This window comes from Amblyomma maculatum, chromosome 9 (assembly GCF_055883805.1).
Source record: "Amblyomma maculatum isolate TAMU_Amacu chromosome 9, ASM5588380v1, whole genome shotgun sequence".
NCBI lineage: Eukaryota > Metazoa > Arthropoda > Arachnida > Ixodida > Ixodidae > Amblyomma > Amblyomma maculatum.
In genome coordinates, this window is record NC_139352.1 from 634,642 (window position 1) to 659,807 (window position 25,166).

The following is a 25,166-nucleotide window of genomic DNA, read 5'->3' on the forward strand; positions in this document are numbered from 1 at the left end:
AGCAGTGGCAGTCATTTAGCAGCAAAATACAGAGTCTCGCCACCCTGACGATGATGATAAGGCTTCTCCCTTTGAAGCGCACTCTCACCGGTGCCACCTAGCCACTGCTCATATAATCCGCTATCATCATCACCACATTTCGTGCCCTTCAGCCTTTCCCCCCCCTGTATTTCGTTTTTATTAAACAGTGCGCAGACCGACTCGCCTCACGTAGGTTTCCCATTGCCCACCCGCTGTGGATGCACATCCATGCTGTATCGCACGGTAACGCAGGGAAGTTGGTAGCCCTCATCCTACTCCGAGTTAACCGATGTACGGGCTAAATGCCTCCGAGATAATAAGCATCTTCCGCCATTGAACTATGCATAGTCTTGCCGGGACCACGCAGCGAGTCCGAGTTAACCGAATTTCTGAGTTACAGAGATCCAGATAAATGAGGTTTTACTGTAATATCATAAAGTACACTGTCTTTTACTTAGGCTTGAGGCTAATTTTAGACAGATGCCATGGGCCACAGATGCCTGCTTATAAGGAGAAACCCTTCGTTTTATTGGAGAGTTTAATTTGTCAGCACTCTTCCCAGATGTTCTTTGTGCCACAAGTCTCAAGAGACTGCCCTGTAAGTTACAAATGCGTCACATTTGGCGAGTATTTTGCGGGAGCTAGATGGGAGGACAAGTCTTGCACAAGGTTTTTTCCGGTCAAGGTGAAACTTCTTCAAGAAGGGGGTTATATATATGTGCGCTGTCTTTGGTCACCAAACCCGTTGTTTGCTTTTGAAGCCTGCATTTCTAGCCACAGTTGCCGTTTGGTGTCGACTGATGTCCGCAGCACCTACTGGCTTCCTCTGGGCCAGTGTTGTGTGGGCTCAGTAACAGGTGATAAGATCGGTGTGTTCACCGATCCCGCCTCCAAAGGGAGAGGTTTTTGAGGCACATGTCACAAGCTTCAGAGGGGAACTGCTTCAAACTGGGTGCACTTTTCCTTTGTGTACCCCAGAGCATGGAACTGCTGCACACTCTCCAGCGGTATGCCGAGAGATCTTGGGGTCAGGAGGAGGCATCTACTGCAACCTTCCTGCTTTGGCATACCTGCCAACCTTACCTCAGGTGAGCATGTCTTTTGCCTGCCGTAAAAGTGTTCACGCGGCACCGCAGTGTCCTTATAGTCACATAGACTTCCAAGCACGGCTCTACTATAGAACTGACATTAGCTTGAAAGGGTAAAGAGAGAAAGAGAAGCCGTAGCCTTCCATTATGGCTCCTCTTTCTTTCTTTCCACTTTCCCTCCCTTTCATTATGGCACAGTTTAGGTGTCCACAGAGGAAGTGTAACATATACTGTGCATTTTGCTTCCTGTGAACCAATTATTATTATTATTGTTATTATTACCGTATTTACTAGCGTAATGCTCACACTTCTTTTCGTGGAAAATTGATGCGAAGTTGGGGGATGCGATAATTATGCAGGGAAAATTTTCGAGCAAATGTTTTGGAGCGCTAAAAGCAAATTTAAATAGGTGTGAATCAGGAATCTTAGGTCAGCTTTTGTAAATATTGTTACGGATAAAGGAGGAAGAAGAGGGCTGTGGCGCGGGCAGGAGCGCGCACGCTAGGCCCGCACACAGGTTCATAAAACGTCATCTCACGGCCATCGAGCATCTTCTCTCTGTCCTCTGTTCTCCTGTTGTCAACGCTTGCTGCCACGTAACATTTACTTGGAGGTGCGGCGTACGTCATCCCCATCCTCGCCTTGGAGCATCGACGCCATCTGTAAGCCGGGACCATCGACCGAGGGCCCAGGGACATCGCTGAGCAGCTTCGCCCCAGCTCTTCAAGCCCAGACCTGACCAACTACCACTGCCCAGCCCCCAGCCCGGACCTGAAGACAAGAACAGACACACCAACCAGAACCGAGACGAAGAACCCGAACGACCCGAAGGAACCGATGAACACGAACACGCAACCTCCGCCCAAGCCGTCCGACGTGACCTCGAGCCATCGGTCCCATGGACTCTGGTGACAGATGGTTGAGAGCTTCAGGGGAGGCGGATCATCCACGCATCAGACATCCGGCAAGCCTTTCTATTCTTACTTCTTCCTCTCCTTCAAGCATCCAGACACGCCCATCATCATGCCATGGAATTATCATCGGTAAACTTCCTCGTCTACAATCAGGATGATCGCTCGGTGGCCTCGGGTCATGTTACGGACGAAGGAGGAAAAAGAGGGCTGTGGCGCGGGCAGGAGCGCGCGCGCTAGGCCCGCACACAGGTTCATAAAATGTCATCTCACGACCATCGAGCATCTTCTCTCTGTCCTCTGTTCTCCTGTTGTCATCGCTTGCCGCCACGTAACAATATAACGAAAACATTACTTTCAAGCAGAATTCACCTTTGTTATAAAAGTGCAGGGTCACCAAAAGCACTTTATTTGCTGCACGCAGCCTCATCATCACTCCCCGCGTTTCATGGTATAATGTTCACAGCAGACCGTACAGTTCTACTCTTGATCAGAGACTTGATCTGAGTCTGTGTTGACCCTGCAATCGGTCTCCAGTAATGTACTATGCAGAACTCGTTGATGCCGAAGTGCCTGCTGGCAGCGCGGTTGCCATGCTGTAGCCCATACTCAAAAGCTTTCAGCTTAAAAGCAACTGTACAGCTTGCGTAATGCCCCATCACGATGCGGCACCAAGAACACGGTAGACAGTGGAACAAAGCAGGTAACACGGACATAACGAAGGAACAGTGACAACAAGACGCGGAGACACCTCTCAACATGGCAACGACTACTAGCATAACCTATGATGATGATGATGATCTACCCAAGCACGCTATTGCTGCCTGGTAGCGCGCGCACACAACTAGGCCAGCTAGGTTCAGCAGCGCTCCAAAGATGGCACTTGCTACTACTAGCAGACGACTGTCGCGGTGGTAATATTGGTGGTGTGTTGATATGCGAGGGGAAAAAAAATTCAAATTTTTTACGCCCTATATGGGAAGACAACAATGACCAACAACGAGAGCGGGGCCCTGTGTTCGTAGTGTGCTCTGGAATGGCCCATTGATAGAACGCTCTACCCGGGGCCTGGCTGCGGTGCCTTTTTTGATGGGCATTTTCCCGTCTTTCAGGTTTCTGAAGGAGTGGCTGTACGAGGGACGCTTCAACGACCCACACCGAGAGTTCCCCATCCAGATCAACCGTGAGCAAGTGGAAATGCGGGGTGAGCTTCCTGGTCGGCGTCACGAGGGGGGAAAAAAAAGGGCTGCTGTCTCTGTTCTACCTGGCCCTGCTAGGGGTTGCCATATTATGGTACTAGTGCTTGTTTTTCTTTTCTTCTAGATGAACACTTCTGGGAAAATGGATTCATGCTTTTGGTCACGGCGGCTCCGTTTGTTGCCCACTTGCTTGAAGACGTCTTCACCAGTGCCAAGACAGCTATGCTGCTTAAGGTCTGCAAGCCTAAGGTAACGAGTAGTCTCCATTCAGACGAGAGGCAGCTGTGAAACCTTGAAAAGCATAGTGTCTGAACCAGTTATAAACGGACACAGAGACACTTTACTCCTAAACTCCTTGGACCCGTTCTTGCCATGTCATTAACCTTGCGGTTTTAAGCTGTTCTTCACTGCGGCTTGGGTAGATTCAGCCAGTCTGGCTTACTTTACTCCATTCTTGTTTGTGCTTGAAATTACTTCACATTGGCCATCGTGAGCAGTGAAGGACTGTGAAACATTGTGCAGTAAAGTACCTTCACTGATTTTCTGAAAGCAGGGCTATGTATATGCCTCGAGGGAAAAAGTGTGAAAACCGGCCTCCGGAAACATGGACGCCGTGCTGTGAGGTGATGTACACCATACCGTACCAGCTGATTACATCCAAGATGTCTTTGGTGACACAGACACCTGTCCTGTGGACCCAACACCGGCGCCCCCTGCTCACACTGGCCTTTGGCAGCCGTCAGTTGGAGGAGATTGAGGCCTCGGCCGAGCGCTACACCCTCGCTCTGGAGCGGGAGCTGAACCTGGCACCCCTGCCCGAGCCCTCCCTAGGCCTTATCTCCCCCCATGTGGAAGGTGATTTAATCTCTTGAGTGTCAATCATTTTTGAAAAAAAAATTTACCCCCGGTGTCAAATTTTCTCATTGCTGATTTTAAACAAACGAAATTGTGATAGTCCAGAGAAATAGGGGGGAAAGTATGGAGGAAAAGTATTAGTCATAGCATTAATGAAACTAAATTGGAGAGCAATGGCACCTCATGAGTGTCGACAAGCCGAGAAAGCAAACAGGGATAAAAGTCAGCGTTCACGGTCCTCCGCCAGCGTCCCAACAAGCATAGAGATCGGCTTTCGCTTTTCTGTTGCGATCACGCAAAAATGAAACGATTGGGGTGAGTTGCCGCAAACCACATGTAGCACCGAAGATCACAGTTGGTTTTTAGTTTTTTTAGTTTTTTTTTTTTTTTTTGTTGTTGCTGTTGCAAGATGGTAGCATAAACAAATTTTACAACACAAGTCCTAGAAGGTCTTCATGGGCTTCCACTAGCATCCTAGCAAAGATCAAAATCAAAGTTTTTACGTCTGTTGCAATCGTGCAGAGAAACCGAAATCGCGAGGGTGCACCGCTGCAAAGAGAGCGCAACACGACGGGCACGATGAGTTTTCTTTACCTCCGCAAGATGTTAGCATAGTCAATATACTTCTAATTTCAAACGCACGCTCAGCGCATACGGCAAAAACCCCGTGGTACAGAATTCGGCCAAGGTATCCATACGGCAAAACCACTCAAAGGGTTTAAGATGGCCAACCAGTTCCACGGCCTTGTTCAAGGGTTCTGTCTCCGAGGTATTCAGAGAAGTCCGCGCTGTGCATTTGCGACACAGGAAGGAACAAATGGCAATGATGCAGCATTATTTTCCAATAATTGTGCAATTGATTGTTCAAAATAATTTTCTCCGGTAAAGAAAAATATATATATTTTACCGTGCATTTGTCAGTAGCTGCACAGTGTGAGAGGCTCTTTGTTTTTGTTTTTTCTAGTACCACAGGACTGGATCAGAGCGCAAGAGGAGCAAGCCAGCGCTAAAAGTCGCCTGCCTTTTGTTATTCCTCGGTACGTATCTTTGGCAAGCATTGCAGACTGCTTGTGTTGAATAAATTGTTTTCACTCTATTTAAAACGTACTGATTGTGCACTCTGTATGTACTGCTTTGTGTTGTGCTTCATTTTTCCTTCATCTTGCCTCATACTGTGTGCAACCTACTTGTCCTACAGTCATCCATAAGCAAGGTTAATATGTACTGGTATCTCTAGGTGGCACATGCGGTATTGGGCACTTCAAATTGAATAGCAAGTACCCATACACAGTAGACAAGCTTGAAGGGACCAGAATATTTGTACGCTTTATCAGAAGTTGGTTTTAACAGAAGTGCTGCTAAAAAAGATACTATGTGAGCATGGTAGGTATGTCTATATATATGTTACATGAAAGTTTTACGTGGTGGAATGTGGACGTTATCTTGTCGAAGTGCGGTTTCTTGCCATAGAAGCATTTTATATATTTTTTATTTCCTTGATGATAGTGCCGCACATATGCCCAGAGAGTGCTGTTGCACGGGGCCACTGTGGATTGCGGCTGCTGCCAAATATTAGTCTTAACCAAAGGACACGTGAAACAGGTTCTGAGGAGAATATTTAGAGCGATAGCTTTACTTAACACAAACGGTAGCTCACCGGGATGTCTGCTTTGATCTTGATTCAACCTTAAGAAGCACAGCATAGGAGCAGAGTAGCTCCAAGTGACAGTAAGGTATAATCTGGTGTAGTCAAAAATGTAGAGCCCAAGGGGTCTGGTTCTGGGCCACTTCGTGCAGCTTGTAATGGATCTCCAGTGTTTCATAATATTTTTATGGTTAGAAGATTTTTTGCCCTACCCCCTCCAATAGGAAAGACCTCTATTAATGCTAAATCAGCGCCACTACACGGCTTGGAAGCAGACCCCCTGGGCTCTACACTTTTGACAAAGGCTGTACATAGCTTACCCACTATCTTGGACATGACCTTGACATGACCTTTGAGTTGGCATCTGGGCCGATCTACCACTTTTCAAAGTATAGTAACTAGTAGTAGTAGTTATTCAATGTTTAAGGTAATTTGAACTGGCAATGTAGTCAGTCAGGCAAACATAGCCTTCAATCTTGGCACCAATGAAATTAAAAAGTTGTCTGTGGTTTAGCTATGGTTAACCCTAGTTGAATTGCGAAAGCAACAGGTGCATGGCTATGCTTGTGGCCAAATGAAGAGTTGGATGCATAAGCTCACTCACCGGTGTTAGATCATTTTTATGCCACAGCTGGTCGCACACAGAACACACACTTGCAAAGGGGTTGTTCATGAAGCGGTGGTGAAACTCTCGCGTGGCCGACTCATGCTCGCCCACTCTGTGTGCAAAGTCTGTGAACCGACCACCTTCAACGTCTCCAGGCTCAACGATCGAACCGTCCAAAGCCCTCTTTCTTATTTTCTTGAGATTTGCAGCGCGCGCTCTTCATCCATACGGCATATGAGTATGGATCGAAAGCTTTTGCTGCGGGCGACCAAGCGTTGCATCGAACACAACCAGCTTTCCGTTGAACGCATCAAATTTCACCGGCATTCTAGTTGGTAGTGGTAAAGGCGTTTATTGCACCTAAATATGGGGGACACTTAACTCCCGCCTTTAAGGGTATGACGCGATAGCATAGGCTACCAGCCCACATATCAAACCCCGCTTTAACCAAGCCGTATAAGCGTGCCTTAGTGGCCTATAGGGGTAACGTAAATGCCAGGATCCTAGCAGGCTGATTCTGACAACCATCCCATGTGAGACGAGAGACCCAAGTTGGCAGCCTTGCCATTTGCAGCTACGGCATAGGAGCGTATGCGACGAGCCGAGCTGGCTGGCGTAGTGTTGCTTTCGCAACAAAATTATGGAAGCTACAAAGCAATTCCTACTAGTCTACACAGCTATGCAGAGAGATGGATGAAATAATGAACTGTATGTTCAGCTGTTGCAAGAAGATTTCACAAAATTATTGCCAGTAAAGGCAGCACAAAGTGGCTTATATCCATGGGAACCTGTGCACCAAGAACGGTTAGTGCTATAACAATTTGTTTTTACGATTTTTCTTTGGTGCAGTTTTATGACCAAATTTTGTTTGTTGACCGCCAGACCTTGCAGACTAAGGCTCTCTGATAGCCGAGGCAAACCTGGCGTCTTTAACAGTGCTTCTAAGCAAGCGTGTATAGATTATTGCGATTACTAGTGATTCGAAATGTGCCTGCTTCGATTTTTCCTGTTTGTGCAGATCCCCCAGTGCAAACACCGCCAGGCTGTTCTCGCCTAGCTCTGAGGCTGCTTCAACCCCTCTGCATGTAGCACCATTCGTCCAGCCACAGGAAGACCTGCTTTACTCGGTGACCACTGGCACACACATGAGAGTAACTGGCAAGTCTGGCGACCACGTTGCAGAGCCAACGAAACAGGCCACGGGCCTCTACTGCGAGGCCTCCGGGACATACGGCAGAGGTGTGCAGCGCAACGTCTTTGGTCATGCCTCCGACTCCCAGCTGAGCAGCATCCTCTATCCTGACACTGTTGCGACAATCACGAATGAAGGTGATTGTACCGCAGAGGACGGCAGTGCAGAAAGCACAGAAGCCAAGTCCGGGAATGAAGCTGCTGTTTGTACCAACGAACCCGCTTCAATACTCGAGGTGGCAGATGGGGCGTTGGATTCTGATGGGGAGGTCATTGAAGTACCTTCTGGGGATGATGGGATTGATGGTGAGCTGATGTCGTCTCCAACCAGTAACCCCGCTTTATTGCCACTGGTATCCAAACATTCTTCGGAAAGTGACAGCGGAGAAGAGTGCAAGACCAGACACAAAAGTGAGGCTTGCAAGAGAGAGCCAAAAGTAGCTGGCGGAGACCAATTTGAGACACTGGAGAACTGGCTCGCTGACCACGGTTTCTGTGACACGCTACCAACTGAAAATGGTTGTGGAGACACGAGCATATTGGAAGTCCATACAGAACCTCACGCAACCATCCTTGGAAACGTGCCTGAATGTATTGCTAAATCATATTCCACATATTCCAAGATTATGTGTGAGTATAGTGACTGTCTTTAGATATATTTAGAACTCAGTTGTCTCGACTGGTTCATTTTAGACGAAATTGAAGTTATATGACAAGTCAAGGTTTCTACTTATATTGCACATTTATATTTCTCAGTGCTGTATGCTGGGTGACATATGTTTTATGGAATAACACAATGTGGAACTGTTATGCATGCAGAGGTGGAGAAATAAGGGCTGGTGTCATCATTAGGAAGCCTGCCAACATCCTGCTTGCTATGGGAAAGGTCTGCTTGCTGGTGCCCATGCTTGTGCAATGTTGGGTTGTATGCGTGTACGTAATGATTGCACTTGTGATACGAGTTGGTCGCTGGTTGTTGCTACGTATAGGTAAGCGTAACACGAAGGCGAAACGCAGTGTGAGAGCAATACAGGCCAAGCCAGAGTAGAGTCCCAGAAGAGGAATAACTTTCTTAACTTCTCAGCTCAAACTGATTATGGTGAGACTAGCCAGCCACCATTTTATTTTTGAGCTTGTTGTGCCCTGTTTGTCATCTAACTAGCTGGTGTAGTATATATCAATGCAAAAGCATTGCATATGCCATTAGCACTCAAACTAATGATGTGGCATCCATGTATGAAATTCAGTAGCATCCAAGGCACGAAATTTGGATGACGTCACCATGTCAATGCCACGACATATGTAAAAATAATAATAATAATAATTGGTTCACAGGAAAGGAAAGGTGAAGTATCTGTCACACTTGCTATGTGGACACCTGAACCGCGCCATAAAGGGAGGAAGGATGGTGGGAGAGAAAGAGAGACGAATTTCGACCACCTGGGGATCTTTAACATGCGCTGGCATCGCACAGCACATGACGCCTCTTCGTTTCACCTCTACAACATATGTAAGAAGACATATATATTGCCATGAATGATGGAACGCAACATTCTATATAGTCATGACCCATATACATTGTTCAACGTACCATTACTCGGCACAAATAGCATATTGTTAAGGTTTAGAGTACATACAAGCACTGTGCGTAGTCATGACTCGTCATAAAATGCTTTCGCACTCTCTCTCTCATAGGCAGTCTTAAACGCATCTGCCGAACTTATTTGACTTTTTTTTTTTTTTTTTTTTTTTTTGCTTTGGCTAACGTCACCAAAAGGGTGTGGCCATTTCAAATTGTTAATTTTTCTCAGCTCAAGAGCCACTGGAGTTCACCAGGTTGTCATATTTTTCATCCGGTGATGCGGATGATGGCACTGCCAGCTGTGACTCTTTGGACTGGAGCCTTAAGGGTGGACTATGTCGGCTTCCGCTCGAGGTGGCCCTGCGGCGCTCTCTGCTGCCCCCCTTGACAGCCCAGTGAGTGTTCCCTCATGTTGTTTGCTCTGCAATTCCGCGAAAGTAGTCTGCAGAGCCTAGAGCTCCTCCAGCTGTATTGCTAACACTTTTTCTGTGAGAGGCCAACATTTTTTTTTTTTTTTTTTTGCTTTGAATGCACAGATGCTTTGCATGGTTTGCACTTCACACAATATCTGTGTTGTTTCACACGTATCGCTATCAGCCGTACATTCCAAGAACGAGGCTCTGCCCTAAGCTTGTTCGTTGCCATGCAGATTTCATCCTCACTTTCCTGTTCCTTGTTTCGTTTCAGGATGAAGCTGCTGAATCAAGTCTGCGTGTCACATTTTGTGACCGAGTTGCGACTCTACGACCACCTGGAGGCTCTCGTCAGCTACTACTGCTTCCAGGATGGCGAGTTTGGACAGGCTCTGTGTGATGCCATCTGCCACGAGGTAGGCTTGCACGCCTCGTTGAGTTACCTGAGGTATAGACAGATGAGGTCAGGGACGTTGGCCAACAGCCCAAGGCTCCCCTTCCGCCCCTCGTTCTGCTTAACACTTCGAAGGAGCCCTTACTTTTTTCATTGAGTTGGCTGCACTGTGTTTCCATCATTGTAGAACTATTGGCAAGAGCTAGTCTAGTACAGCGGTTGTGGCGAGTTTTCTGATCAAAGTCTCTCTGGTTTTGGTTGGGCTCGTGTCACTTTGTGAGTCATGATGAACCAGATGGCCTAATCGGTTGTGGGCCATTTCCTTTGCAGCACACACATAAAGAAAGTGACAATCATGCAACAGCTAAATGAGAATAACACAACACAGGCATTGTCAATCATGACATGATCTCATCATGTGACCTCGTCTTTATATACTACCTGATATCAGAAATGCAGAAGAGTAGTTGTAGTACTAGCGAAGTGGGGTAGGTCAAGATGCAAGGCAGAGTGGGTGTGCTTGAAGAGAGGCTATTGTGACGTGGAGTGCAAAGTGGACCTCTCCTGGGTATGCAGCTGAAGTCACCCACATGTTCGCCTCTGGAGTTTCTCAATCCGAGGACTCTGAACTCTGTTCTCGCCCATGCCCTGAGCTCATCGCTGCACGGAGACCGTCCGGAGGCTTCCAACCTGACCCTGGATGCTCGCCGCATCCCCTCCATCATCCTTCCTGGTGAGACGTGGCAGAACTGACAAATGCTGGGTACTGAGAAAGGTGGAATACAGTTAGACACAGGCACAGCGTTTCTATGCTTTGACAATGATGGTCTTTTTTTTTTTTACCCAGAACGCCTCTGTTATCTTTGGCTATACTGTCACGACTTATCTTTGCTTGCATTGTTTCTCGATAGTTTTGTAGTGTTGGTAGTACTACAGGGCATGGGACACAACTGAAAATTCACCTGAATGGGGAGGCAAAGGCCCTCAGCTTATCACAAGCAGCATTGTGCCTTAATCAGCATTGACATTTATAATCAGTCCCTGTTCAGCATTGTTTCATTTATGACGGAATAAATGCCAAGATGGGAACAAAAACTGCTGCTGAGAGCTGCTTGATGAGCTTCTTGCCTGTTTTTGCTTGTCAGCATAAAGATTTTGTCATGGCATCTGAGGAATTAGTACTTGTTATGCCTGTTCGTTTTGTCTTAAACTGCTTTTCTTCTTCTTTGCCTCTAAACAGGACAAAACATCTTAAACTGCCTTTCAATGAACTATCAGGTAAGCTTTCAGTGCACAGCTTTCATTTCCTCTGCCTCTTGAAGGACTCTCTTGCTGTGAAACAATAGTCAGCCTGATTTATATTGCCCTGGTCAGCAGAGTCCTTTGCAGCAGTGTTTAAGAAAGGTTTCCAACTTGTGTGCGGTTTATCAGGAATACTGAAATCAAAGGGACCATCTGCGAAGTCATTTTTAGCATCCCTTTCGGTGATCAGCCTTTAAGCACGCAGCAATTCTTAAGTATCATGTACTAACTAGCTCATCAGAAAGTTTTACTTTTTACAGGTCTATGTCAAGTCACTGTTGAGTTTCGTGAGGCTATATATAACACATTTTATTGCTCATTTTACTAGCTCAGAAAATTCTATGCAGAATGAGATTCCTATATGGGACCTGAAACTTCAGTTGATTTTTCTTGACTTTGGTCTATAACTATTGTGTATTTTTCTTTTTTGCAACCTCCTTTTTCTTGACCAGGTGGAGTGGCCGCTCAATGTGGTGATCACCAAGGCCTGCCTCGTTCGTTACAACCGGATCTTCAGCTTCCTGCTCAACCTTAGGCGGTCCATGTGGGCCCTGTCGGACATGTGGAGTCACCTCAAGCCGTCTGGTCAGCAAACGGAGAACTGCGTTTAACTGAAGGGCTTGCAAATTCAGTCTCTCTTTTTTGTTTTGTTTCACTGAAGGGGGTGATATGGCTGAAATTATTTAAGTTTAGAGAGGGAGTATGTTCTAGGGAGTATGGTCTGGTTGATACCTTCCAATATGTGAACAAATTTTCCATGACTTAGCGCTTGATGGGATTCTCCTCTATTGCCCGTCTACTCAATACATGGTGTCTAGAACCTCGCCTTCTGAAGGATTTTTGAGAGTTTGATAGACAAAATGTGTGATTTTCTGTCAACACCTCGGACATTTTGAATTTGGAGAAAGTACAGAGAATAAATTTTAAAGATGAACAAAGGATACTTTGTTTCCTGAGCATGTAGGAATGTTATCTAGCAAGTTTCAGCTGCAAGCATTGGATGGAATGTCAGTTAATGTAATTTTAAACACAGCATTCCTTGTGCGCAGAAATTGGCATTGTGTGACATGTATTTCGAGCTGAAGAGTCATTGTGATGTCTTTGTCTGTCTGTCGGAAATTGACGGTGCAGAACCTGACAGTTTTACTTGCCAGCATGTGGTGTGCTGGTGCCAACCAAAAGCAAAAATTAAAAATGGCTCATAGTTAATTTGTCATGCTGTGCTCTGGGTTTCCAAGCTTATTTTCACGATTTTAGCATTTTGTAGAAATATTTCAGTAAGAAACGTGGACCAAAAAAACGAAAGTTGTTCTCGATGTCACAATAACCTTGTCTCAAACTCCGCTTTTACAGCGCTCCCCAGAGACCCACACTCATCACCCGAGTATCGAAAGCTGCAGTTGATGAGGTGAGTGATACCGTCCTGCGTAATGATTCTAAGTTGGCTCACATTCAAGCTTGAAAGGATGCACCGAGTGCAGAAAGCAAAAAAGTGAATTTGGAACTTGGTGAATCTTTGGCTGGGCCTTTACACAGATAGCCTCGAATGCCTGCTGCATATATGCAAGGTTCTTTCTTAATCGTATTATCCGAGAAAACGTATGATCTGAGTTGCCTGATTGTGAAAATAACTCTTGAACGAGATGCAAAGGTATTCAGAATTGAGACTTTCACTGCATAAAAGTGTAGATTAGCATTTATAGGCATCAAGTATGCACAGCTGCATTTTTAGCTCTCACAGAACTAAGTCCGCTTTTACGTTGTCCTAAGTGTGGAAGAGGTCAACATCTCCATATCATAGAAGGCTATAATTGAAAAGTCGGGATTGCTTCCTTGGTTGCTTCCACATACTTCGCCTTCTTACACCAGTGGCATGTGGAGAAGCAATCGCAATGGCTTAAAGTCTCCGTGCTTTTGCTTATGCTGCGTCCCCCAAACCCGGCCTGCTCGTATTCAAGCGAACAGTTGTAGTTATGAAGTGGTTTGCTCCTATGCCCCTAATGATCGCAAAAAATAGCCACTATATTTCTTCTCACAAATTCATGTTTCCACAGGTGCTCGCGCTTCGTAAGTTGGCCCATTGGCTTTTTTATTTTTTTTTTTGCTGCTTCGCTTCGTTGCACCTAGGCACTGCAGGAAAGCAACTGCGGCAAGTGCCTCTGATCAGTTTTTTATGTTGCGAACGCTCGTCATCGCACGTCCAGTTCATCGCAAAACGTGTTATACGACCACAGTTTGTCAAAATTTCAAACTTAGTAACCGGGAAATCGTGTTATCCGGGAACATGTTAACCAGAAGAAAAATAGTGCAACAATATGGGAGATGTTTTTCTGCCCGCAATTTTGAGTGTATGAAACGGGAAATCTTTGAACCGGAAAATTATTAACGCTGTTCTGCTGCATTGGATCAACTTGCTTTGTGTACTATTTCTGCTGCTTCATGTTTTTTCTGAGCATATACACCTCTCAAATTTCAGGAAAAGTTTGGGAGTAAAAGCATATCAAACAAGTGCTTTCTTTTTGTTTTTATAAAGAGGAAAGAAGGTCCTAACGCTGACCTGCAGCAGCCACCTTTGGTTTCATTGGACCTATGTTTGCAATATGCGAAGCCTGTTTTAAAAAGCTAATTACTTGCTCTCTCCTGCGGAGGCTAAGCTCACAAGAATTTAAACAAAGGTTAGGGGCCTTAATGATGGCGAAACTGCACAGAAAGGCATGGATGGTACTTTTGTTGTGCCACTCGTATTGCTATGTTCCATGGGAAGCCGAATTTGGGCAGAGCTTCAGCATTAATAGCACTGCAGCTGTTGGAGAATAGGTGGAATAAACCAGGCAGGCTGGTGCATGGTTATCCTTTTACTAGACTGTCCAGCTACTGGGTTCAGTACTTGAGCCTAGAATCTCACCAGTCCAGAGAGATGATGTCGAGGCTCGGACGGAATCCCATCTGACTGGGAAGAACAAGGAGACACTATCCAGTTATGTTATTGGGCGAAGATCTGGCTCCTAACGCGGGCCTTTCTGCAAAGAACGCATCCACGCTGGGGCTTAAGGATCATCATTATAACACAACTGGTCAACACGAACAGGGTCCTCACGTTGAGAGTTGGAACATAACAGGTAGATGCTTGGCCCCTCAATAAAATGGTCAGGTTCAATTAATAGTGACTGGCTGTGGAGTGAAGCATAACCTGGTTCTATCAATTGCACCATGGTCAGTCTCGGAAATACGGGTGTAAGGAAGGATAGTTGTGAAATCCCTGATCTGGTGACGCATTTGTAGAGAGAAAAGCTGTCCTCCTCTATTGACGCAGGCACGAGATGCTGCACTTTGTGAACCTGGTCCAGTCGTACGTGAGTGGTCAGGTGATGCAGGCGTCACTCACAGAGTTGCAGACCGAGCTCATGGGAAAGACACGGACCGTCGATGACCTCCGCAACGTCCACCTGGCATTCCTGAAGCGGCTCAGCCAACGGTATTTGTAGTACTGCATTGTTATGCTGTGAACAAGGGGATTTTTATGGTGGAGAAATATGTTGCGTCATAAAGATGGCTGTTTTGTGTTGAAAGTAAAAGTGTTGTAGTGGACAGTGGGTTTGCTTGGTGAAGGAGGGTGTCATGCGAAGCAGTGACGTCATTCAAGGAGAACGTAGCTGAGCCCAAAGCTTACAGGCAGGGTTTAATTGCAGTGATGAGTAATATTATTCGATCCATTCATTGGTTGAAACTGAGATCTGGTGAGGTACAGAATCGAAACTTGAGGAGAACAAGAAATTTGTTTCATTTCTAGTTTGCGTTGATTCTTGAACTTAACTGTTTGATGTGTTTGTTTGTTTTATCTCCTGCTTACGCTTTTTGCTTATACAGTCAAACCTCGATATAACGAACACGCATATTACGAATTATTGAATATATCGAACTCTTCCGAAATTATTTGGTCAAACACATATATTTTTAACTTCCCATAGCGAATGCGGTTCGGCATAAAACGGATATTACGAACTTTACGACACCAAGCACTACCTTACTTTAATAGCAGGAGGCAGGCTTCGTTGCACTACATGTGTGTTGTGCGGCGCAGCAAACGTTCAGGATTACCTCGCAGGCGCTGACAGCGCCACAGATTCCACGACAGCATTGGGAGTTGACAGCCAAAGAAATCTATGGCCTCCGAGATTACCCCCGCGCGCACAAACAGGCGCGCGGGGGTAATCTCGGAGGCCATAAGAAATCGTTCGCATCTCACAATCGCTGACAGCGCCACTTCAGCAGCGGCGGCAGCGGCGCGATCGAAGGTTGCTTTTGCCTTTTTGGTTTTTGCGTCTTTCGCATTTTTAGTGCTAGCAGCGGCGTCGCGGCGTGGCCGTCGTACCGTTCGGCGGAGGCTGCGTCGGTCATCGTGTCGAGTGTGGTGCGCGGGTGTGCGTAGTGCTGTGATGGCGTTGAATGCGAAAAAAAAAAGGAGCAGCACTGACGTTAAAGACCAAGCTCAAGATAAAATCAGGGCCTTCAAGGCAGTTTACAAGAGGAGACTGATTGACACACTTCTCGTGAAGCTTCTTATGAAGCAGGACTTGAAGATCGACTTGCTGGGAGCATTGAAGCGGCATCGGACAGCGTGAAAGGCGAAACGATTGCCAACTACTTTCGGCACGCAGGTTTTGTTCCAGCAGAGGCCCGTGCATCAAGTGACGATGGGGACGATCCCGACGAAGCAGAAGCAGAGCTCCGCGAGCTCGATGAGCCTGGAACGATTTTTCGCGTTTTGTTGGTGACATGCCCGCAACAATGACTGTAGAGGACTTTGTAGGCGGCGACGACATTGCGGCGACCACGGCTGTACTAACGGACGCCGAAATCGCTGCGGAAGTTTCTAAACATCCCACAGACGAAGCTCAGGCTGACCCTGCAGACGATGAGAACATTCCGACTTCAGCTTGCTGCATTGGATATACTGCGCCGCCACTGCAGTGCTATTGAGAGCAGTGGGTTTGCCCTTGTTGAGTGTTTGCAAACGGTGGAACAGGGCGTGTCGTGATAGGGAACGCGATCAACACAAAAAAGCAGGCCGCGATAACGCAGTTTTTTGCGCGTAAATAAATGAACGTGACCCAAGTAGGCACCCTCCGAGTTGCTGTGCCTTCTCTGATTGAATTTTGCTGCTCTTGTATGTATTTTCTACGAAATTTTATATTACGAATTATGGATAGAGCGAACTATTTTCTGATTCTTTAACTGTTCATTATAACGAGGTTTAACTGTATTTAATTCCCTCTGTGCCTGCTGTCACCATTGTCTAGCTGCAGTATGTGAAAACAGACAAACAAGCTGACTGTACAGGGACCTTCTTAATATGCTTTATACTGATGGAAACAAAATTCAGTTTGAATAATCAGACGAGTTCAAATTAACAACGGTTCACTTTGCTAGGAAAATGGAAATTCTTAGTGTAGCAGATGTTGGGAGTATGCAGTAGAAGCAAGAGAGTTGATCACATAAAGAAAGCGTGTAGATTACAATAGGACAGATGGCTGTGAGCTGTAAAGTCAGCATGCACGGCTGGATTTACAGGCTATGAGTTCGTGCTCAAAAGTAGGACGCATGTCAGTATTTTTGTAGCTAGACTTCAGTCTGCCATCAGTATGCTTTCAATACATAAAATGGTTCATCCCACTTCACCTGCAATTATTTGTTTTTATTATTGTTGTTTTTTGTTATTGTGCTCAGATTGCTGCTAGGCCGCAGGGCGACGCCTGTCTACAAGCTGCTGCGCGAGGCCTTGAAAACGATGCTGTTCTTCCAATCCGAGCTTGCCAAATGCTCATGGCGCGTACAGGCTGGCAGCCAGCTGACCCACCCATCTTTTGGCAAATTTGTTGCAGTTCATGGCAAGTTTCGCCAGATTGTGGCCACCCTACAGACAGGTAAGGCTTTGGTTACTCTCTTCTCTAAACCTGGCTTGAGTGTGGGCACATTACTGCCTGCTAATAGTAACATCTGCAAGGTGATCTAAAAGGAACAAAGTAAAAATGCAATAATTTGAAATGTATATAGACTGTAGTATAATACCTTTTAATTTAATTGGTTCACAAGAAGGTAGAGGCACAGTATCTGTCACACTAAGAGGTGGGCATTTGACCTCGAAAACCTCGACCTCACCTCAAACTCAAAAAATATTTGGCGACCTCACTCAACCTCACCTCAAACTCAAAATGTGAAGTTGAGGTCGGGCGCACGACCTCAAAAAAAAAAAAATCATTAAATTAAACTCTAACTTAAAGCAAATATACATTTCTCGGCAATCCTGGGATATATAGGCAAGCCAGAATTTTGTCATATGAAAGCTGTATTTTACTCTTAATTTTATACAACAATTAATATCCCGGAAAAAAGCAGAAAAACTCGGGTAACTACATGTCCAACTCTGCACTAAAGTGGCAATCCTCTCCCTCTCCTCGCCTACCCTTTCGTGGTCGGTTTCATTCTAAGGCCTACATGGGTTCCACGTTCCTACGCATAGGCCCATAATGCAATTACAAAGAGTTTATCCCATTCGACCCACGTGAATAATATTCATATTAGAAATAAAACAAGCCAGTTCTTACTACATACTGAAAAGACAAATGCTGTTGACCCTATTGACGATGACAACAATGACGATATGCTTTTTCCTAATTCGAAAAAAAATTGATGATTGCCACGCTTTCTTTTTAATACACTGTGCATTGTCTTGCGACCGAATACATTAAATTAGGAAAAAATAGGAATATAGTGGTGCCTCGTTAGTATGGACGCTTTGGTTTCCGACCAAAACTGTCCATAAAGCGTGTCATTTATAATAACGAGTCATGATTAAAACGAAAAGTATATAATTCAGAGAACATTTGTAATTAATGGCTGCTTTTTAATTAAATTTGTAATTAAAAACAGCCGCGCTGTCGATGCTAACCCCTTCTCCATGAATCCGTCGACCCGAAACGTCATGTCTGTTTTTAAACCTTGTCAGCTATCCTCTTGAGTAGCTAAAGTCAGTAATGCCTAGACAGAGCATAGAATAATATTTCTCAGTAAACATTACCCTGTTTTACTAAACAAAAATTCCGTAAGTCATCACAGGTAAAACCTATCAAGACGGAGGAGAAAGAACGGTACACACCCATAATGTTGCCGAGTCAGTGAGCCTCCTCTTGAAGCATTTCATCGGTCACGGTGGCACCATTCGCACGCACATTCCCGAACCACATCAACAAGGCTGACTCAATTTCTTCGAACTGTGTTGGGCGCTGTCGGACTGTGGCTGACGCTGCGATGCTGACGTTGAGTCATTTATAGGAGTCCTGTAGTATAGACGCTACCGTCGACCTGGCGAGGCTGAGGCCTAGTTGAACTTGGGTCCTGTCCCTCACGGTTTGGATTGATTGAGATGGCTTTTGCCGCTTGTATTCACAGATTTCCCGCTTCGCGCCTAAGTTCAGCTCCATTCTCTTGTGTTTAACTCCCGCCATGCCAAAAGTCAGACTAAAGTTGAGAGTTACAGGCTCCCGATTTTTTGCACTCTTTTTGCCTATGACCTCTCTGCCTTTCCGTTCTTCTGATTCTCTCTTTTTTTGCCTTATTTCTGTGTCTGTAAGGAAGCGAGGGAGTTAAGTTGGCAGGCTACTATACAGAGGGTTATCGAGCAGCCCTTTCCTGTGTCGTTTGTATGTGTTCCTATGAAACAAACACTGCAAGCTGAAGTACAGTTTAGAACGACGGCAGGCCGACTAGGAAGAGCTCGGACCTTGTCAAGGCCGTATCGTTGACTCAAGGCAAAACCAACATGCGGACCGCCTGGGGTGCAAAATGTGGCAGTTCGGCAGCGTAACAGTGACGAAAACCAGGAGCATGCGAAGGAAGGGCATCCATGCAGGACTGAACGCCCGGCCCTGGTTGTGTGCTTGTTGCCTTTCTTTTGTCGCTCTACTTCGCGAGTGTGTCTTAACCCTGACCGAAAAGCGTTAACGGCTTCATGGAACGCACTTTGTGTTCTGGGATAGAAAAACTCAGTTCCCACCCCCACTTTTGTCTTTCTTTCTTACACTTTTGCCGGCCTCTCTGTTCACGTTCAGCAGAATTTATTGCGACCACATGTTGCTGTTTTCCCGACTGCGGCCTCTCGTTGCGGCGCTGCCGCTGCACCCAGAAATCCCGGTTCCCTTCTTTCGGGGTCTTTCTTGCAGGGGGTTTACATGAGACTGACAAAGTCCGATCGGGGAGGCCTGTCAGGCTGAAAACCGGCTATCGGGCTCATGTATACGCTAGAGGGTCGAGCTAAACGACCGTCTGGTCGGGTCCTGCCAGCCCGACTGCAGGGGGTGGGTTGGCTCGAACCTGGCCGATGGGGGAGCAGCATGTATACGCTGACGCGTCGGGCCTGCGCCTGGTTCACTTGCTCGACGCACGGTGTAGCAGCGATCTTTGCCCGACAGAAACGAGCTCATGTAAACCCGGACGGGTCGGGCTAGCTCAGCTCGACAACCGGCTCCCCCCTACCTGACCCGCTTGCGTCGGGCTCGTGTATACAAGGCTTTAGTTAGTTGACCGTCAGTTTGCTGTGTACGTTCCTTTCCGCTCTTCCTCATTGTTTGCCTTTTTGTGTGGCTTTATATCTATGTCTGGTGGTCTGTCACATGGTGTGGTCACTTATGACTGTATTCTAAATAGTGTGCATCAGGTAATATAGGCACAATTTTAAGTGATTAGTGATTAGGCAAGTGCCAAAATGCATGTATACAAACGAGAATCGTTTTGATGAAAGGACAGCATAAAAAGGACGGTACACTTGAAGACACACACAATGAGCAAGGATACACAAAGGCAGGTTGCAGATGGGAGTCTTTGACACCACCACGTCATACCTCTAGAGGGGGAGCTTAAGTGTCCCTCTGATTTTCTTGCTTGCTTTTTTAAACTGGGCTGTAAGGTGTTTTTTTACTGTGCCAGAAATAGTGGAATTGCTCACTTCTTTTGCTGGGGGTTTTCAGGTGCTCGCAGCTCTTGCAAAAATGTTCACTGCAGGCACTCAGGATCAGCTTTGCTCACAACTGCAGCAATATTTCTGACCGTGCAAGTTGCCACAGATTGCAATGGATATAGCTTTCCGGAAACGCTTGTTAAAGTTGCATGCAGCAAGTAAGGTCCGAAACTGTGCTGCACTCATGTCAGATTTCTGTGTTGGCCCTCAAGTGCTCTGTGCGTACATGTGTGTTCCAGCAGCTCATACTGTCTAACCCCACTCAGTAACACTGTTTATATTTGCGTTGCTTCATTTTGTTTCTGCCACTTCCTGTACACTTCTCTTCTGCTTTCTTTATTTTTTCTCTTCCTCTTCCCACTATCTATCTCTCGTCTCTCTCACGGACTGCAACTGCTGGGAAACCAAACAAAAAACAATAAAATCGCCATGAAATCTGCACCGCTGCCTCATCAAATATGCACACACGCACACCACTCTGTGGAATGTCACAGCCTGGCTCTCGGATGCCATGAGCAGCCCAAGGTACAAACTTATGAGCATTTCTCTTCGCGAGCACAATCTGCTTCTGTTTTCGTTTTGCTTCGCCTGTGCTTGTGCATGGCATTGCCTCTCTGCATATTTTCAACTCACCGACTGACCACCTGCTCTCCCATTTGCTTCGCTTAAGGCCAGCCTTTTGCTATCGAGCCTCAGCAGTTCCAGACACTGCAGAAGGTGCTTTTAAATGTGGCTACATTTCACCTACTACGATTTCCATTGTTCGATTATATCTGGGTGCCTGAATCGGAACAGAGCGACCCAAATCCCTACAGAGCCTTGGCCGACCAGCGGAACATGTGGAGCGCGCAGCTCAAGTAATGCTAGACCAGTTCCGAAAGTTGGGGTCGTGTCCTGGCGCCAAAATGTGTTGTGATTGATAAGTGGAGAGGAGTGCAGTCTGCAACTTGCTTTGGTGTGCTTAGAAGCATGCTGCAGGCATTTTTCAATAAACGCACTTTGATATACACGTGCAGAAAGAAAAATGGCAGTGCCTACTGTTTTCTGCCGATATTTCTGAAACTGCTAAAGACAGCTAGAAAAATCCCACAACCTCTGGAAGTGATGACGTTTTATAACTGTAACGTCTGGTGAAATCAGACTCCGGTCGGCAGATTGAGCTAGAGCACTCCAAGTTCAATAAAACTTCAGTTGGGCCTTGTTGGTTCATGATTTTCTACAGAACTGAAGAGCGCATACAGAAGACAATCGACAGAAAAGAAAGAGAACACAAGGACAGGCGCTAAACTTGGCAACGGTCAAGTTCAGCCATTAGCGCCTGTCCTTGTGTTTTCTTTTTCTTCTCTGTGGACTGTCTTCTGTTTGCACTCTTCAGTTCCGTAGAAAATCACTCCAAGTTGCTCCAAATTCCCAGTGGAATACATGCAACCTACCTAGGTCGACTAGTGGAATTTAAACTCATAATCCTGGAGCAAGGAAACCTGCTCCTATGCAAACAGTGGAAATCGTCATTAAGCATCGTTCAGGTGTTCCTTACTGTGCTGCTGAGGATGACCTTGGCTTACTGCAATTTAACTCAAAATGTTTTGTGTTGATGGATGCAGCTTAAGTTCTCATCAGTACCATCAGTACTACATAGCAGGATTATTATGTTGAGAGTAGCATATTTTCTACTTGGCCCAGCTTTCCACCAAGATAAAAAAAAAATTTAAGCATTTGCTGTACTATCATATGTAAAGCAGTGGGAAGTGGGGGGGAGGGGTCATATTAAACCATATATAAAAGCAATTTGTTTTATCTCAAGATTGCATTTACAAATGAGGACAGCTCCATGCATTTGCTATTCAGAGTGAAAATTGAGTCTTTGGCAGTCTAGCAGCAGATGACATAGTTGTCGTGAAGAAAATTGGACTTATGATCCTTTCACCAGTCGATTCAAACTTGCGAGTTAAAAAAGACTGGTCGCTAGCACTTCGAGGTGAGTGGCGGTGTAGCGTAAACTCCACGCCCAGAATTTGGTGTCAACGCAGGCATTTTACTTGCGGGCTGGTAATGGCAACGCGTACATTTTAGTTTTCGGCCATACAGAGCTCAGTTTTCGGTTTCAGTTGTCACTTCGTGATCAGAACGTAGTGGCCTGTCGATGCTTCGATTTGTCCTCACAGTCTTTTTCAAGTGCAAACATCGAACCCCTTGATGGACTCGTGCAGCTTTTGTTTAATGCATCTAGTTGCCTTGCAAATTCACCATAGTTGCATATGCTTGATGGCCTTGGAGCAGTTATTAAAGCTGCCTACTGCATTGGTATACTTGCCATAGGGGAGAGGTATTTTAACATTGAATAATGCCTCATTGCGCGACTGACTCGGTAATCACAGTCCACAATGCATCATTCAAGCACCTCCAGCCATTTCCTGAGGAGCAGTGTCTTATCGACTTTGTTCTGAACAGTGTCTGATCGACTTTTCATGTATTTTCAGCATTGAAGGACCGCCACCTGTCAAGGTACCAGATGAATTGTCCCATGCCCTCAGAGGCGCTAAACTTCAGCACCTTCCTCTGGCCCGAGTCAGCTGGAACGAATCATAGCGAAAGCTTGCCATCCCAAACATCATCATCCTTAAGCAGTAGGATGGGAGATGAACCATCCACAGATGCCTCGAGAGTGTCCATCACTTAATCCCTTTGCTGCATTCTTTCGCAGTTGGCTTCACATCACTGTTTTTATTAATTTATTACTTTTTTGCTGGTGTAATATTGTAATGTTACGATCTTATCTTTCTTATGCACTGCATAATGACTGAACATCAGAGTGCTCACCTGTGAATCTAGAGCGATGTCTTGCATTTAGCTCAGTCTGTTACTGTGGCCCTGTTTTTCAAAAGTAGGAGCTAATGGTTTTGTTATTCCTTCATATGTGGTGAACAGTCTGCTGACAAGATGTTGTGTACAGGTGACAGGCTTGACTGGAGAGATTGGCAAGGAACCACCATTGTATATTGTGTGTGCGTGTGTGTACATACACACATACATTAAGCATTGCTGGTAAAAGCTTTTGCTCCATAGATGCACATTTCAAGTTTTAACATGTGCCAAATGACAAATGTTCCAGTGTATTGAGGCCTTATACAAGCTGCTCGACATTTGTTTTCTATTTTATTTCCGAGTTCTGATTAAAATAAAAGCTGGGAACCTATAATGTGTGTTTTAACTGCTTCTTGTGTCCATACATATACATGTTTTCCATACATATTTTCACCGTCATTCATTACAGCAAATAATAGAAGGATCACATGTGAAATGAAACTTTGGTCATGGCATAAGCAATTGCATTGTGCACGACTGCTTCGAGCTGCAATTTTTCAATGGCTTTATTTTTTGTGTGTGTGCATTTATATGTATCAGTATCTTCAAGGCATTGTCTGGCACCATTTTACATTTTGCAAATATTCGTCATTACTCTCTACAGTACTGCCTTCAGCAAAATCATCCAGTGTTCATGTATTTGAACAGTCAGTCATGGGGAACACAGTTATCCCACGTGTAATTGGATGTGTTGAACATGCGTAGCATGTCCGTTGTCTGCATTACGTTGCTTTCCGGCAGCGAATAGTCAACAAAATGAATAAAAAAAATACGAACCTCGCCCATTTCACATCACAGTAAGTGAAACAATAGGAACACTATATAAAAGCTAGTAACTTTTCAGTTCATTGTAACCGTTATACGCGCGCCGTGGTAGTGGTTCAAAAATCACCAATCGTCCTGCGGTAAAACGTAGGTCTCGTTGTCGAGTCCCAGGAATTGAAGGCAGGGGCCAAAGTAACTTATCACATAATGAGAACCATCGGCGGGGCCCACAACCTGCATCGAAATCAAAATGATGTCCACCAACTGACCAAGGAACATGAATCCCAGCGTGCAGAACTTGGCCAGGCCGATGGCGGGGTAACCTAGATAGAAGCGATCTGCTCCGAACATGCCGAGAAACACGGAGAGCAGCAGCGCGGTCTCAAAGGAGTAGCCGTTAGTGTAACGGCATGGAATAGTCCTCTCGAAGGTGTCCCGGCCTACGCCGGTGCCGTTCTTGCACACAATGCCGTCGGCTGCGGTGCAAATGACGCGGGCTTGGTCGTCAGGACCGCACGTCTTGGGCTGCTGAGTGGCCGGGTCGATTTCGGGAGCCGCGCAGGAGTACTGCCCCATGAGGAGTGCACTGCAGTTTGCCTCGTAGGTGGCAAGAGCCAAGGAGACGGCGTTCAGCAGTACGCCCGCTGTTACCGTCATTGAAGTCTGCATCAGGCGATTCCCGTAATTACTCGCTTGCTGCTGAGGGCAAATGCATCATCACGGACTCGTAGGTTCTGTACAGCGGCACTTGGTATGCTTCTATACTGGGCTCCACACGCAAGAAATTCAACGTGAAGGAAGGCACGCTAGCAATTCGGCTATAGCACAGTCCGATGCACGCCGTGGTCCGATGGTCCGATGTTTACGTGCTGCGCAAGGCTGTGCTGCCAGTTGCCAGTTCAGCTTCTACCATGGTTCAGCCGTTCAGCCACCATGGACGCTCAAAGCATCATGGGCCGGAGAGCTACCGAATGCAGAACTACAACTTTTGGCCAAAACTAATGCAAAGATAAACGTTGTTTTAGCGTAAATAATGTCCTAAGATTGAATATTGTGACTATAAATTGCAAAAAGAGAGAGAAACAGCATGTCAGAGTGAGATGTATCCAATATAAGCGATGGCTCTTTCTCCCAAATACCAATATTTCGCACTTAATAGGCAAACTTTGAAATATAAAAACGTTATAAAAATATTAATGGTTATGCAATCACTTAATGAAGGTTTTAGTGGCATTTCGGCAAACAGAAACCATTTATAGACCAGCACCGTGTTTACAAACAAAGGGGGCGCTCGCGGCGTTGCAGCCGACTGGGG

General features: G+C 45.9%; 2 protein-coding genes across 3 annotated transcripts in view; one reads left to right on the top strand and one right to left on the bottom strand.

Annotated features, from left to right (window-relative positions):
• Grip163 (gamma-tubulin complex component 6) overlaps positions 1-23,420 on the top strand; it is a 63,950-nt gene extending 40,530 nt beyond the window's left edge. The window contains exons 13-28 of one of the 2 annotated variants that reach the window (XM_084577921.1): positions 1,000-1,109; positions 3,133-3,224; positions 3,344-3,468; positions 3,900-4,074; positions 5,039-5,111; positions 7,345-8,147; positions 9,329-9,494; positions 9,787-9,928; positions 10,483-10,639; positions 11,147-11,184; positions 11,661-11,793; positions 12,562-12,616; positions 14,522-14,683; positions 16,936-17,132; positions 20,716-20,746; positions 22,702-23,420. In XM_084577921.1, the coding sequence (XP_084434047.1) occupies positions 1,000-1,109; positions 3,133-3,224; positions 3,344-3,468; positions 3,900-4,074; positions 5,039-5,111; positions 7,345-8,147; positions 9,329-9,494; positions 9,787-9,928; positions 10,483-10,639; positions 11,147-11,184; positions 11,661-11,793; positions 12,562-12,616; positions 14,522-14,683; positions 16,936-17,132; positions 20,716-20,746; positions 22,702-22,810 (2,568 nt within the window). In that variant the 3' untranslated portion in view covers positions 22,811-23,420. The remainder of the gene's footprint in view (positions 1-999; positions 1,110-3,132; positions 3,225-3,343; positions 3,469-3,899; positions 4,075-5,038; positions 5,112-7,344; positions 8,148-9,328; positions 9,495-9,786; positions 9,929-10,482; positions 10,640-11,146; positions 11,185-11,660; positions 11,794-12,561; positions 12,617-14,521; positions 14,684-16,935; positions 17,133-20,715; positions 20,747-22,701) is intronic. The other variant, XM_084577920.1, reaches the window with a different exon arrangement.
• A 154-nt stretch (positions 23,421-23,574) lies between these two features.
• Positions 23,575-24,792, bottom strand: bisc (TM2 domain-containing protein 1 biscotti). Its single transcript, XM_084577922.1, has one exon. It carries the CDS (start codon positions 24,518-24,520, stop codon positions 23,975-23,977), a length of 546 nt encoding a protein of 181 aa, XP_084434048.1. The 5' UTR covers positions 24,521-24,792; the 3' UTR covers positions 23,575-23,974.
• Between the last annotated feature and the right edge of the window lie 374 nt (positions 24,793-25,166).